Source organism: Rhineura floridana, chromosome 1 (assembly GCF_030035675.1).
Source record: "Rhineura floridana isolate rRhiFlo1 chromosome 1, rRhiFlo1.hap2, whole genome shotgun sequence".
NCBI classification, from domain to species: Eukaryota; Metazoa; Chordata; class Lepidosauria; order Squamata; family Rhineuridae; genus Rhineura; species Rhineura floridana.
In genome coordinates, this window is record NC_084480.1 from 25,367,510 (window position 1) to 25,380,875 (window position 13,366).

General features: G+C 45.4%; 1 protein-coding gene and 1 pseudogene across 10 annotated transcripts in view; both read right to left on the reverse strand.

Annotated features, from left to right (window-relative positions):
- Positions 1 to 341: 341 nt before the first annotated feature.
- PRLR (prolactin receptor) overlaps positions 342 to 13,366 on the reverse strand; it is a 255,714-nt gene continuing 242,689 nt past the window's right edge. For all 10 annotated transcript variants that reach the window (XM_061616207.1, XM_061616167.1, XM_061616197.1 and 7 more), the window contains 4 exons: positions 11,215 to 11,356; positions 7,930 to 8,029; positions 4,543 to 4,612; positions 342 to 3,859 (listed from right to left, as the gene is read on the reverse strand). In XM_061616207.1, coding sequence (XP_061472191.1) covers positions 2,828 to 3,859; positions 4,543 to 4,612; positions 7,930 to 8,029; positions 11,215 to 11,356 — 1,344 coding nt within the window. In that variant the 3' untranslated portion in view covers positions 342 to 2,827. The remainder of the gene's footprint in view (positions 3,860 to 4,542; positions 4,613 to 7,929; positions 8,030 to 11,214; positions 11,357 to 13,366) is intronic.
- Positions 6,830 to 6,948, reverse strand: LOC133375801 (5S ribosomal RNA; annotated as a pseudogene).

A 13,366-nucleotide genomic window follows, 5' to 3' on the forward strand; every position in this document is an offset into this window, starting at 1 on the left:
CATAGGGATGGGGGAGAAATTAAATTCATTGAAAGGAGAACCTCCCTAATTCACACTTTCTGAAACAATACATGAACTGCACAGCTCTCCTTTGGAATTTCCACTTCTCCAAATTTTGCAGGGCAGTTCTCCAACCAAAACAATGTTACAAAAATGCGTATATTAGGAGCAAGTGTGCATAAAGATGCATATGTGTGTGTGTGTGAAAATAAGACACAAAAATGCATTATTTTATGGAAAATTGCTTGCAAAAATGTGTACTTTAGTCAAAACTACCTATAAAAATGTGTTTTATTTGGAGAAATTCACATTGAAATGCTGATGAATTTTCATGAGGCTTTTAAATAAATAAATAAATTACAAATCGCCACAGAAATGCGGAGAACTGTATTTAAGATTGAAAAAATGAGAAATGTAGAGAACTGAAATGAACAGCTCCATCCATCCCTATCAACAAATGCCCACAACCAGCTTGGTCCCGGCTCAAGGACATGAAAGCCAGCCCAAACTAGGCTTTTCCTGTGGCTGCCATAGGGTGAGATAGTTCACAGAGGTAAAAAGCAGAGGGGCGCACAGCTAGAGCTTCTAGTACTAGACCAAAAGCTCCCATTGGCTGTGATGCTCTAGAGCAGTGTTTTTCAGCCTTGGGTCTCCAGATGTGAATGGACTACAACTCCCACAATTCCTGACCATTGACCATGCTGTCCGGAGATGATGGAAGTTGTAGTCCATCCATGTCTGGGAAACCAAGGTTGAAGAACACCGCTCTAGAGCAGATAGAGACAGAGAATGGTGTCACTCCACCTTATCTTTTCCATGGTACAAGGACTATAACATGCTTATTAGAATATTATAATGAAGTTCAAAGTCATATTGGAAATGCCTATGGGGAGAGTGGGATGGTAGCCCCTTGACAGTAAAAAGAATATGCCCCCTGATATGGCAGGAAGGCCTGAGAGCTTCACAACATAATTATATAGCAATTTAAGATTGTCTCTATAGCAATGGAGTTTTATTACAGATACAGAAAACTTCCTATCTTATTATCTGCTCTGCTTGCAGAGACAGGAAAGAGGCAATAAGGTTTTTTGGTTACATAAATAGCTCTGGGACAATCAGAAAACAGTTTATTTTAATAATAGAAAAATAGTCTGCAGAAATACACAGGGTTTGTATTCAAGCAGACTTTTTATGTACAATAAGGCAATATATGACGCTGAGTCCTGCTGTGCGAAGTAATTCAAATCTTTATAGGAATGGATTACTTTAGGTTGCTCCCCTCCCCTAAATGCTGGAATATTTGTAAATAATCATACTGGTGTTAATGGGGTCTATTTAAACTTTAAACACAGTTTGAGGAGACTGCACAGCAAAGAGGGAAATAATAATTTACTACACTAAAGCAGGAGTGGGAAGCTGGTGCCCCCCCCCCATGTTGCTGGATTACAACTCCCATCCTTGGCCATTGGTCATGCTTGCTGGGACTGATGGGAGCTGGAGTCCAACAACATCTGAAGGGCCACAGATTCCCCATGCCAGCACTAAAGCAAAGCAGAAAAACATGTATAGAAGATTTCACTCTCTAGCAAAGAATACCTTCAATATATTACATCTGATGTAAGTATAAGATTTTTAACAGCCATAAAACTAGTGGTTTTTTAATAGAAAAAGCAAACAAAAATAGAATATAAAAACTGTACTAGCCTTTAAAACGTATTAAAAATAAATTGTAGTAGAACATAAAATAAATTTGAAATTTTTCGCTAGCGGCATGTCACAGAAACTGCACAAATACCGATGGAATACTCATGCAATTGGTTCTGGTTTTCATTCATGTCTTTGCTTTTTACTGAGTCTGTCATATTTGGCTAGCTTTACTCAGGCAACAGCAACATGTGTGATTCTTGGCTGGCCAAACTATGGGACAGATCAGGTCCAGCACTGCTACATTGCATGGTGGGCAAATACAAAGGTGCTGACTGGCATTTGGGAGCATTGCCATCATTCCCCTCTCCTCCACCTCCAAATAAGCCCTGCCTACTCTCTGTGTCTGGCAGAAATGAAGAGGAGTAGGGGAGGGCCGCACCATCTGCTAAAACAGGGGAAGTCACTAGCATACATGGTGCCCATCAGCAGGCTCCATGATGGGTGCTCCCTCCTACCTGGAGACAGTCCCACACACATGCCACAAGTGGTACATACTGTAGGAGTCTGATGCATTCTGGAGAGGAGGGCTCATAGGCTGAACTCTGGCACAAAATGAGGTCCGCCTGTTCCTCCTGTACTGTGGCTTGTCCAATGGCTCAACATACTTGAGAACAAAGCCACCCCCTCCGAATTAAGCATGATGGGTTGCACATCGTCACTTACATTGTATGACCCACAATAGGTTGGACACGCTATTGGTGTAGTTCAAGAATCTGACAACGGTATAATTTTTCACAGTATTGTATAAGATCAGCCTACACCTCTTAACCAGCAGCATTTGATAATGATCGGAGAGTTGCTTTTGTTACATGAATGTACACTTCCCTTTTTAATAAGGCATGTCAGAGAAATGAGTGTTGTGTTTTTAAAATGCTGCCATATACTTTGAATTTCCTGTAAGCCATTCTTCACACACATTAAAAAGTAACTCTAAAAACCACGGGTAAGGGAAAAATCGATCTACAATCAGTTATCTGCATATTCTTAAGTGACTTGAATATGAAGCATAAAAAAGCATGAAGTTCAACTGAGCTAAATCAGACATATGAGCACTTTTGTGCCAACAGTGTTTATTTTACTTCTAGTGTTGTTACCTGTAGAAGGATAGCCAACCTTTCAGTTAATTAAAGCGGCACATAAAATTATTTGGATCCATGTAGTCTAACCCACCAGTTTGTATTTTGCATGTGCTTGGAGCTGTGAGACAATAGCTCAAATTTATCTCTCTTTGGCTCTGCTGAGAGTCCTGTGTGGGTTCCTTTGGTGGTTCCTGAAAGAAAGGCAAAGCCTCTACTTTGGGATCTGGGAATAACACCAGAATATGGTTGGATACAACTGTTGAAACCTTGGTGTACTCATTTGTATTACCAGGGACAAGACACCTTTCAGTTTTGTCAACAGTTTCTTTCTGTTTTGGCAATACGGCCAGAGCTCCATCATGATTGACTTTGTGAACTTCGACGTAATCCATTTGCTTTGTAGGCAAGAAAGGCGACCTTGCTGGTGGAAGTAACCACACCCCCTCCCGCTCATGCTGAGTATTTAAGGGTAAATTTGCTGCATCCTCCAGTTTGGCTGGTTTTCCTTCACAAATAGTCTCAATGTGTTTAGGATGTTGTGAACGACATTTTCCTTCTTCACGCCCCATCACAATGGGTGACCTGTGGACATTCATGGCGCTGAAAGCCATTTTACACCCACCTACAGTGTCATAGTAGGAACCTTTAGAAGTCTGACAATAAGATAGCTGAAATCCAGGCCATGTAGATGATCTAGGTCCACCATTGCTAACCAAGGGATGCTGTCCTTCAGTGTCTCCTCTTGGGGTCTCCTGTAGGCTGCTTCTCTGAGTGTCCCTTTGCATCTCATTGGTATCTGGTATTTTTGATACCAAAAGTGGATTTTTGGCTTCCTTACGCTTCTCTGACAACAGTGAAGGACTCTCGCAGCTTCCTCTTCCTGAGTCACTGTCTGTTTCCTGGTGTGCCAACTTCATGTTTTTATTGGGGTAACTCTTTTCATTGCTTGGCATTAGTTGCTGGTCTTCACTGTCATCTATCTCCAAAAATTCCTCCAGCAGGTTCTCATAGTCTGGTGTTGGAGGGAATCCCTGGCACTCAAGAGCACTCAGTAATTCTTCGGGTTTCCCTGCCTGAAGAAACATATACAAACAATGGTATTATGCCAGGGGTAACTGTAACATTTGTATTAGGTACCTGATTACATTTGAAAATGCAAAAGAGATAGATGTAATTCACTAATAGGCAAAAAAAACCACCTTGCAGTTTAAGAATGTTCCTATAGGCAACAGATATTACTATCAAACTTTAAAAAGCAGGGAAATTGGGCAGCTATAGTGTATGCACCAGGGGAGCAGGAGACCTGACCTCCTCTCTGAGATACTGGACTCCCCTACAAATTGGTCAAAATGCAACCACAATTTGGGTTGGTCTTTCACAGTCCAATCCACTACCTGTGTAGCGTGGAAGAATTTGGTAACATTCCAGGACATTGAGGACATTAAAATGGAGGCTTGTAGACCCAGTTGCCTGATGTGGAGGGCCTGGTGTGTCGTTACTAGTGGCCCTGTTGCGGCAATGTAGTCCTGGCCACTGCTCTTGGATGCCTGGTGCTGATGCCGTGGCTGTAACTCAGTACATGACAGCTTTCAGATCTTGTTTTGTTTTGAATTCAGGCAAATTAACAATAGTAGAAGTATGAACAGGATAGAAGTGTTAAATGCTTCCAGTGAGGTGTTCTTTTTCAACTGCTTCTAACAAAACGCAAGGCAGAGAATTTTCACATTCTTTTTTCATGAGTACTCAAAACACTTACTTCTAGTAGCTGGGCATCAAAGCCTTTTATCTTTGGTCCTGGGACTGGGGGCAGAATACGGGCCATCATGCTGAAAAACAAGGGAGATGGGATGGTAGAAAGTAATGAAGGAAAGGCTTTGGTTTTGCAATGGTTCCCCACCCATCCACCCCTGGCATGTGAGGCATTGAAATGATATTTCCGAGACTTCTGCTGCAAAGGGGTTTGTTTTCTTCTGTGAAAGATATGAGCGTACAAAAAGCCAGGCCTGTTGGAAGAACTTTTGAGGCTGTAAAGGGAGAGGGATGGGGCAGATCACAAGGTATGAGCAGAGAAGACTGGGGGCTCCAATGTCAGTGGGGCAGTGAATCCGCTCCAGGTTTTACTCCAAACTTTCAAGGAGCTGTCCAAGATGCTGAAGCTCAGACTGGATATGAGTGGCTTTTCAGCTGTCTGCAAATGGCAGAGCACCATGGAAAATATTACACTGGAGGAGAATTTGTTGTCTTGTCTGTTATCAACCTTCAGATATAGTGGTTTTAGTTGTTGTAAGAACAGTCCTTGGATTCACACAAATGATGGATGGGAACATTATGGGTTGGTAGGTGCTAAAAGGCTATAGCTCAGGAGTGGGGAACCTTTTTCAGCCTGATGACCACATTCCTTTCTGGGCAATTTTTTTAGGGGGGAGAACATGTCAGTGGTGGGCGAGACCAGCGTCAAAAGTTGGTTGAGCAACAAAGGTCAAATTTACCTTCGTAGAGTAGGCTCATTCCTACACACACAAATCCCTCCCTTATCCTCCATCCAGGCAAAGCAAAAGGCATGACCGGAGTTCAAGGGCACATTCCAGCCAGGCAAACACACTGAAGGGGGCTGCAAAGCAGGGCCAGTGAGGGGTGTGGCTTGGGCAGCTGAGGAGTGCCCTTGGGCAAGACAGAGGGTCTTGAAGGGCACATTTGGCCTCTGGGCCTGGGGTTCTCCATCCCCACCGTAGCTCAGTGGCATTGCTCCTGCATTTGCATGCCAAAGGCCTCAGGTTCAATTCTCCAGTTGAAAAGAGCTTGGGTAGCAGCACCAAGAAAGATCTCTTGGGTGATGAATTCAACACCCGGAAACACGTTTTGTGTTTGGGAATTCTCGGAATACAGCCTTGGACTTGGGCAGTAATCTCCACAGTTCTGCTCTCCGTGAACCAGACTGGACAAGACATTGAGTGTTTGCATGCATTTAACGCGTTTGCTTTTTCTTATTTAAATAGTAGGTGGCGGACGGGATGGTGGGGGGGAGGGGGAATCACGACTGGGGGCACAATGTGCAAAGAGGGTTTTTTAACCCTTTCCCCCATGCCATTTGCTCCTAGGGCCAAGAGCAGCTGTGTGTTCATACGTGTGTGAGTGTGCATGCACATACACACACACATATGTGTGGTCTTCACTGGAACAGCGGGATGGGGGCGAAAGGTTAACAATCTCTTCCTGTGCGCTGTGGTCCTAGCCCTGATTCCACCAGGCCCCAACCCTGATTCACTAGCTTCTATGTTGTCGTCAGGGCCGGCACCAGACATGCCGGGGCCCTTGGGCACCAGCTTGCCCCAGGTCCTGGCACATGCACACACAAACGTGCATGCACACTTACCTGTCTCTTGCAGAGACGGAGCTTCTTCCGCCTGCCTGTTTGCTGGCTCCGTCTCTCCTGTCTTCTGCGGCTGCGAGGGCTGCTATGCATGCCCATCGCTGCCATCAACCAAGATGGCGGTGGAGCCTTCAGCCCCTTAGGGAAACCTCAGCCACCATCTTGGTTAATGGAAGTCAGCCCATGCAGCCGCAAAAGACAGGAGAAGGTGGAGCCAGCAAGCGGGTGGGCGGAAGAAGCTCTCTCCCTGCAATCCACGGCAGCTACTGTGCCGCAGATCGCAGAAAAGGAGCGCTACTCCTCCCCCACCCTATCGAGAGGCCTCTCAGGGGGCTCTGTGGCTTCAGGGGCCCTCGGCCAGGGCCCAACCTGGCCACCCTTTGGGACTGGCCCTGGTTGTTGTTGTTGTTATATGCCTTCAAGTTGATTACAATTTATGGCGACCCTATGAATCTTTTTTTGGATATATTCATAGGCTTTTCAAGGTAAGAGGTATTCAGAGGTGGTTTACCAACTGCCTTCCTCTAAGTCAGCCTTTCCCAACTAGTGGGCCACCAGATGTTGTTGGACCACAACTCCCATCAGCCTCAGCCAGCATTGCCAATGGTCAGGAAAGATGGGAATTGTGGTCCAACAACATCTGGTGGCCCACTAGTTGGGAAAGGCTGCTCTAAGTCTACGGCACCCTGTATTCCCAGGCGGTCTCTCATTCAAGTACTAACCAGGCCTGACCCTGCTTAGCTTCCGAGATCAGACAAGATCGGGCATGTTCAGGGTAGTATGGCCATACAGCTTCTATGTAAATATGAAAAAAATTCTAGAACTGGGTTAGGGCTCCTTTTCTCTAGGAAGGGCAGAAGCAGTGGCCAAAAGCTCACTTGCTAACCTTATCGACCCCCAGCTTCTCAATCGAAGTGTATCACTTCTTTTAATGCTGAATCCATTCTAAGGAGCCCCTCCATTCCTCAAGGCAGACTAGGTTTGCAAGCAGTTCTTTTAAAAAAGAAAATGGTACCCAGGAAGGACCTGGAGGACAAATCCTTTGGCGAAGGAGGTTAAGACTGAGGAAGGTGTGGGGATGGATGCAGAAAGCAAAACTCCCAGTATTTGACTGGTCCAGGGCAGAGCTCAGTTCAAAAACTCTTCAGCTGAAAAAGTACCATTTGAGGAGGAAACAAAAAAAACCCAGCCTCACTTTTTGCTAGCTTTCCACAACCTGCTGCCCTTGAGATGTTTTGGACTACAACTCCCATCAGCCTCAGCTATCACTGGAGGGTACCAGGTTGTGGAAAGTGTTGTTTGCTTTTCTATAACCCACGTGACAAAAAAGAAGAAGAAAAAGCCAAAATAAACAAATCAACCAGGCTAGGATTTTTCCAAGCTGATTGGCAATTTTCAGTTAGACTAGGGACCTGACCCACCAGAGATAGCCATATTTCTCTGTCTCTAGCCAGTCGGGCCTCTGGTCTGTAATCTAAGATGGGCATATTAATTTGAATGCCGGGAGGGTAAGTTAGGGTTGGGGACATAGCTATGGGCCTATCAGAGGGAGCTTTCATCCCCCTCTGTATATAGCTATCTATCTTATTAAATGTAACAGAGAGAGAGAGAGAGCTTAATCGTATACAGCTTAGAAACGCTAAAAATTAAGCAGTATGTAAATGTTTTAAGTAAAATAAATAAATATATAAAAACAAAGAAACACATGAAAATCTTATTTTTACGGGTAACAGATTTGCTTGTTTTTTAACCATGTCAAAAGTAGCAACTTACTTAATTTTTTTCAAAGCCAGCATCCAGATCATGATCAAGCATATGACAAATGACAAAAAAGCCACAAAGATCCAGACAAGCATATCCTTCACTCTGAACTCTAGGAGAGAAAATGAGGAGTTATATTACACTGCATTGCACATTTTCAGCTCAGGGCAGTGTAGGTGGTAGCTTCTTGCCATTTTTGTCCCATAACAGCCCTGTGAGGTAGATTAGCCTGAGATGCAGTGACTAGCCCAAAATCATCCAATGAGCTTTTTGATGAGATTTGGGTCCCAGTCTCATTTACTATCCAGTATACTTCTCTGCCTCTTAGTACCTGCTGAAAGCCTCTCTTCTACACAACAATTAAAGTTACAGGAGCCCTGTCTTCTTTTGCGCTTGGCCATCATTCTCTAGTTCAGGGGTAGCCAATGTGTTGTCCTCCAGATGTTGTGGCCAACATGGCCAATGGTCAAGGATGATGGGAGCTGTAGTCCAAAACATCTGGAGAACTCACACAGCTAATATTTTTACCTGTTTTTACCAAGCTGGCAGCTGAACTTGTCCAGATCCCTCAAGGGAGATTATCCAGCAACTTTTTGTAAAATGCGTGTGCCTAGCATCAGTTTTGATGTGTGAATGGATTTAATATAGATCCTTGCTTTAAAAAGCAGCAAACAGGAAAGGATTGAATCTTTCACTTAGAGGACCTTTAAAGCAAGGACGGAAAACCTGTGCACCTCCAGATGTTTTTGCAATATTTATTTTATTTATTTATTCTGTTTATATACCGCCCCATAGCCGAAGCTCTCTGGGCGGTTTACAATAACTAAAGTACAACTCCTATTAGCCCTGACCATTGGCCATGCTGGCTAGGGCTGATGAAAGTTGGAGTTCAAAAGCATCTGGAGGTCCACAAGTTCCCCATCTTTGTTTTAAAGGAACACGGGGCAAATGATACATGAATCAATGCACTCTTTAGTTTCCAAATTGCGTGAAGTATTGGTTAGGCCTCATCTTGAATATTGTGTCCAGATCTGGACACCGTACTTTAAGAAGGATGCAGACACACTGGAACAGGTTCAGAGGAGGTTAATGAGGATGATCATGGGACTGGAAACAAAGCCCTATGAGGAGAGATTGAAAGAACTAGACACATTTAGCCTTGAGAAGAGAAGACTGAGGGGAGATATAATAGCACTCTTCAAATACTTGAAAGGTTGTCATACAGAGGAGGGCCAAGATCTGTTATCGATCATCCCAGAGTGAAGGACACGGAATAATGGGCTCAAGTTACAGGAAGCCAGATTTTGGTTGAACATCATGAAAAACGTCTTAACTGTTAGAGCAGTACACCAGTGAAATCAATGACCTAGGGAGGGGGTGGGCTCTCCAAACTGGATGCTTTCAAGAGGCAACTGGAAGGCCATCTGTCAGGTATGCTTTAAGCTGGATTCCTGCATTGAGCAGGGGGTTAGACTTGATGGCCTTATAGGCCCCTTCTAACTCCCATGATTCTATGCAGGGCTGGCACCAAAGGGCAGCCAGGTCAGGCCCTGACCAAGGGACCCTGCAGCCCTTAGGGTTTGGGGGTAGTGGTCTCCTTCTGTGATCCTCAGCAGGGTTAATTCCCGCCCCATCACAGAGCTCCCAGCCCTCCTATAGACTGTGTAGGCCCACAATGCCCTCCTGCTCTACCTACCTCTCCTCCATTTTTTTTTGCAGTATAATTTTTTTATATATTATTTTTAAAAATAAAATACAAAAGAAAGATAGAGAAAAAATGCAAAAACAGATGACTTCCGATTTATCTTCAATCAGCTATAACAGGTACATATAAAGATACCTTGTTCACTCATAAATTACATAATCTCATTTTTTCACAATTAAATAATCTCCTCCATTTTTGTGAATGCCCTGCATGCTGCATACACAGCTGCCATCAACCAAGATGGCAGCAGAGACTTCTCTAAGGGGCTGATGCCCCTACCACCATCTTGATTGATGGCAGGCATGTGTGCGCACACAGCGTAGCACACATACGTGCCATCAATGAAGATGGTGGTGGGAGTATCAGCTCCTTAGAGAAGCCTCCACCGCCATCTTGGTTGATGGCAGCGACCTGCAAGCCCTGCATGCAGGGCATTCACAGAAAGAGAGAAGAGGTAGGTGGTCCCGTGTGGTCTGGGGGGGCTGGGAGCAGGGGGCCGGGGGCAGGCTGGCACTCAAGGGCCCGGTCACGCCTGGTGCCAGCCCTGATTCTACGATTATCTTCAAACTGTAGGCAGTGATTAAATCTAGACAAGATTATCCACTGCTGATGGGGGTGTTAAAGACTTTTTTCGAATTTAAGCTAGCTTTACATCATTAACCTGATGTTTTAGAATGTTCTAAGTGATTATTTAGTACTGCTGTCCCTTGACGTGTTACTACTTCTAGGGTTATAGGATTGGAGGTTTGGTCTGGATGTCCTTTCGGGATCCTCTCCAATCCTGTGATCTTGTAACTTTGAGATTGGATTTTGCAGAAGAGGTCACACCAGTTTCTTTGTGAAGGAATTGGCCTTATCCAAATATAACTCTTTCCATAACTAAAGAATTTGACAAGCATAGGTGTGTTGCCACAGAAATTAAAAAGCTGCATATGCTTCCAGAAGATGGATTGAAGAGGGACTGCCTTCCTTCCTGTTCCGGTTGGAGATGATATCATTAGTGAGTCTAGAACCACAGACCTGGGGCCAGTCTGGTTTAGGATTGGGGCTGGAAAAAGAGAAAGAGGCCTGATTTTGCTCTCTGTGCTGAATCCAGCTCCCCCCAAAAAGCTAATAGGGGAGCAACATCTGTGGAAGGATTATCTCGCCCAGGGCTGTCTCAAATCTGGCAGCACCTCTGATCCAGCCATAAAAACTGAACCCCCAAAAGCCTCCCATTATAAATACAAACTAAATACAGACCAAAATACCTGACTCTTTTTCTACAAAGTATGGTAAATCTAACCTCATCCCATAATACCTCCCGTTTATTGGATATTTATGCCATTGCCTTTGACAAAAATTTTTTGGAGGGGATTTCTTTTCATCTCTCTCTCCCCCCCTCCCCCCCCAATAGCCAAAAAGACCGTTGAAATAAATTTCAGCCTGGCACTTCTATTATTATTGTCCTTACACTGTGTTTTCTATTGTGACATTTTATTTCTATTCTACACAAAAAAGCAGGGTATAAATAATGAACTCAACTCAGCTAAGCTTGCTAATGGTTTCATATGACTGGTGTTAATAAGAAGCCAATCAGTGACTGCCCTCACCTTTTCGGAGTTTAATGTTGCTCTCAGGGCTCCAGTCGCTCCATGTTCCATGGTCTGATCTGCAGCGAATCTTCGCAACGTACCTTTCTCCTGGATTTACACTGAACATCTTGTATGTTGTTCTCTGCCCAACAAATATTTTCTGGAAACGCAAGAAGAACACAGCATTTTTAAAAAATAAGGGATACAGTTTAAAAACAGCAAATAATACTTCTTTTTTATGAAAAAGGAGACAAAAATAGTTTTATAAAGATGCACAGTGAATAATTAAAAAAAATGCTCTCCCACTCCCATAATGCAAGGACTTTGGGTCAATCAATGAAGTTGATTGACAGTTGGTTTAGGTTGGGCAAAAGAAGGTACTTCATTACACCACACATAATTACCTTGTGGAACTGACTGCCACAAGATGTGGTGATGGCCACTAGCTTGGTGCCAATAGGGGCTTTCCTCCCACTGAGAATAGCAGGTGTAGGGGGTGCTCTGAATTGCAGTTGGGGTAAAGGGGCAACCCTCCTGCCATGTTCCCAATTGGTTTGCCCACCCCATATAGGCTATTTGTTAAATTAAAAACAACCTCATGTTGACATAATGTGAGTAATGGAATGTCTAGTGTAGCCCATAGACTGCTTTCAAGTTGATCAGACATATTCAAGTCTATCAATGGCTATTCACTAATGTGGCTAAAAAGGACCTTTATGCCTTGAGACGTGATGCCACTGAATACCAATTATTGTGGGCAAGAGGAGCAGAGGGTGATAGCATTCATGCCCAGCTTGTGGGCTTCCCAGAACAATATGGATAGACTGGCTCCAGTGGGAAAAGAAAATGTTTGTCTAGGTGGACCTATGGTCTGGTTCAGTTGGAATCAGAAACCCTTGCCGACAGGGCCGGTCCCAAAGGGTGGCCAGGTTGGGCCCTGGCCGAGGGCCCCTGAAGCCACAGAGCCCCCTGAGAGGCCTCTCGATAGGGTGGGGGAGGAGTAGCGCTCCTTTTCTGCGATCTGCAGCACAGTAGCTGCCATGGATTGCAGGGAGAGAGCTTCTTCCGCCCGCCCGTTTGCTGGCTCCACCTTCTCATCTCTCCTGTCTTTTGCGGCTGCGCGGGCTGACTTCCATTAACCAAGATGGTGGCTGAGGTTTCCCTAAGGGGCTGAAGGCTCCACCGCCATCTTGGTTGATGGCAGCGATGGGCATGCATAGCAGCCCTCGCAGCCACAGAAGACAGGAGAGACGGAGCCAGCAAACAGGTGGGCGGAAGAAGCTCCGTCCCTGCAAGAGACAGGCAAGTGTGCATGCACGTTCGTGTGTGCATGTGCCAGGGCCTGGGGCAAGCTGGTGCCCAAGGGCGGCCAGGTTGGGCACTGGCCCGAGGGCCCCACAGCTCTAGGAGCCCCTGGGGGGCCCCTGAGGGGCCCTCCGCTCCACTTCCGCGATCCTATGGATCGCAAGACAAACTTCCGAGCCGCCCGCCATCCCCCGCGCTTCACCTACCTTTCTCTGCTGTTCGCGCAGGGTTGCCATCAATAAAGATGGCGGCCGAGGTTTCCGTAAGGGACTGAAGCCTCTGCCACCATCTTGGTTGATGGCAGCATGCCATCAACCAAGATGGCGGCAAAGGCTTCAGTCCCTTACGGAAACCTCGGCCGCCATCTTTATTGATGGCAACCCTGCGCGAACAGCAGAGAAAGGTAGGTGAAGCGCTGCAGATGGCGGGCGGTTCGGAAGCTCGTCTTGCGATCCGCGGGATTGCGGAAGGGAAGCAGAGGGGCCCGGGGCAGGCTAATGCCCAAGGGCCCCCGCATTCCTGGAGCCGGCCCTGCTGCTTGCCGATCTACTATAAATCACCCAGAGATATACCAGAAGGTCCTGATCTACCTTCTTCCTATTCCTGATCTGTGTACTGCCCTCTGCATTTGACTTTTACCTCTTTAACTCAAGATTGGGGAATCTTTGGCCCTCCAGATGTTGCTGAACTACAACTCTCATTATCCCTGGCCGTTGGCTGTGCTTGTTGGCGATGATGGAAGTTGTAGTTTAACAACATCCAGATGGCAAAAGGTTCCCCAGACCTGCTTTAAGTGTTCAGAAACAAAGGTCCATGCTCATCTCAGTTGGCCAATACCAGTTTGCCTCTAAGACTTAACACTTAC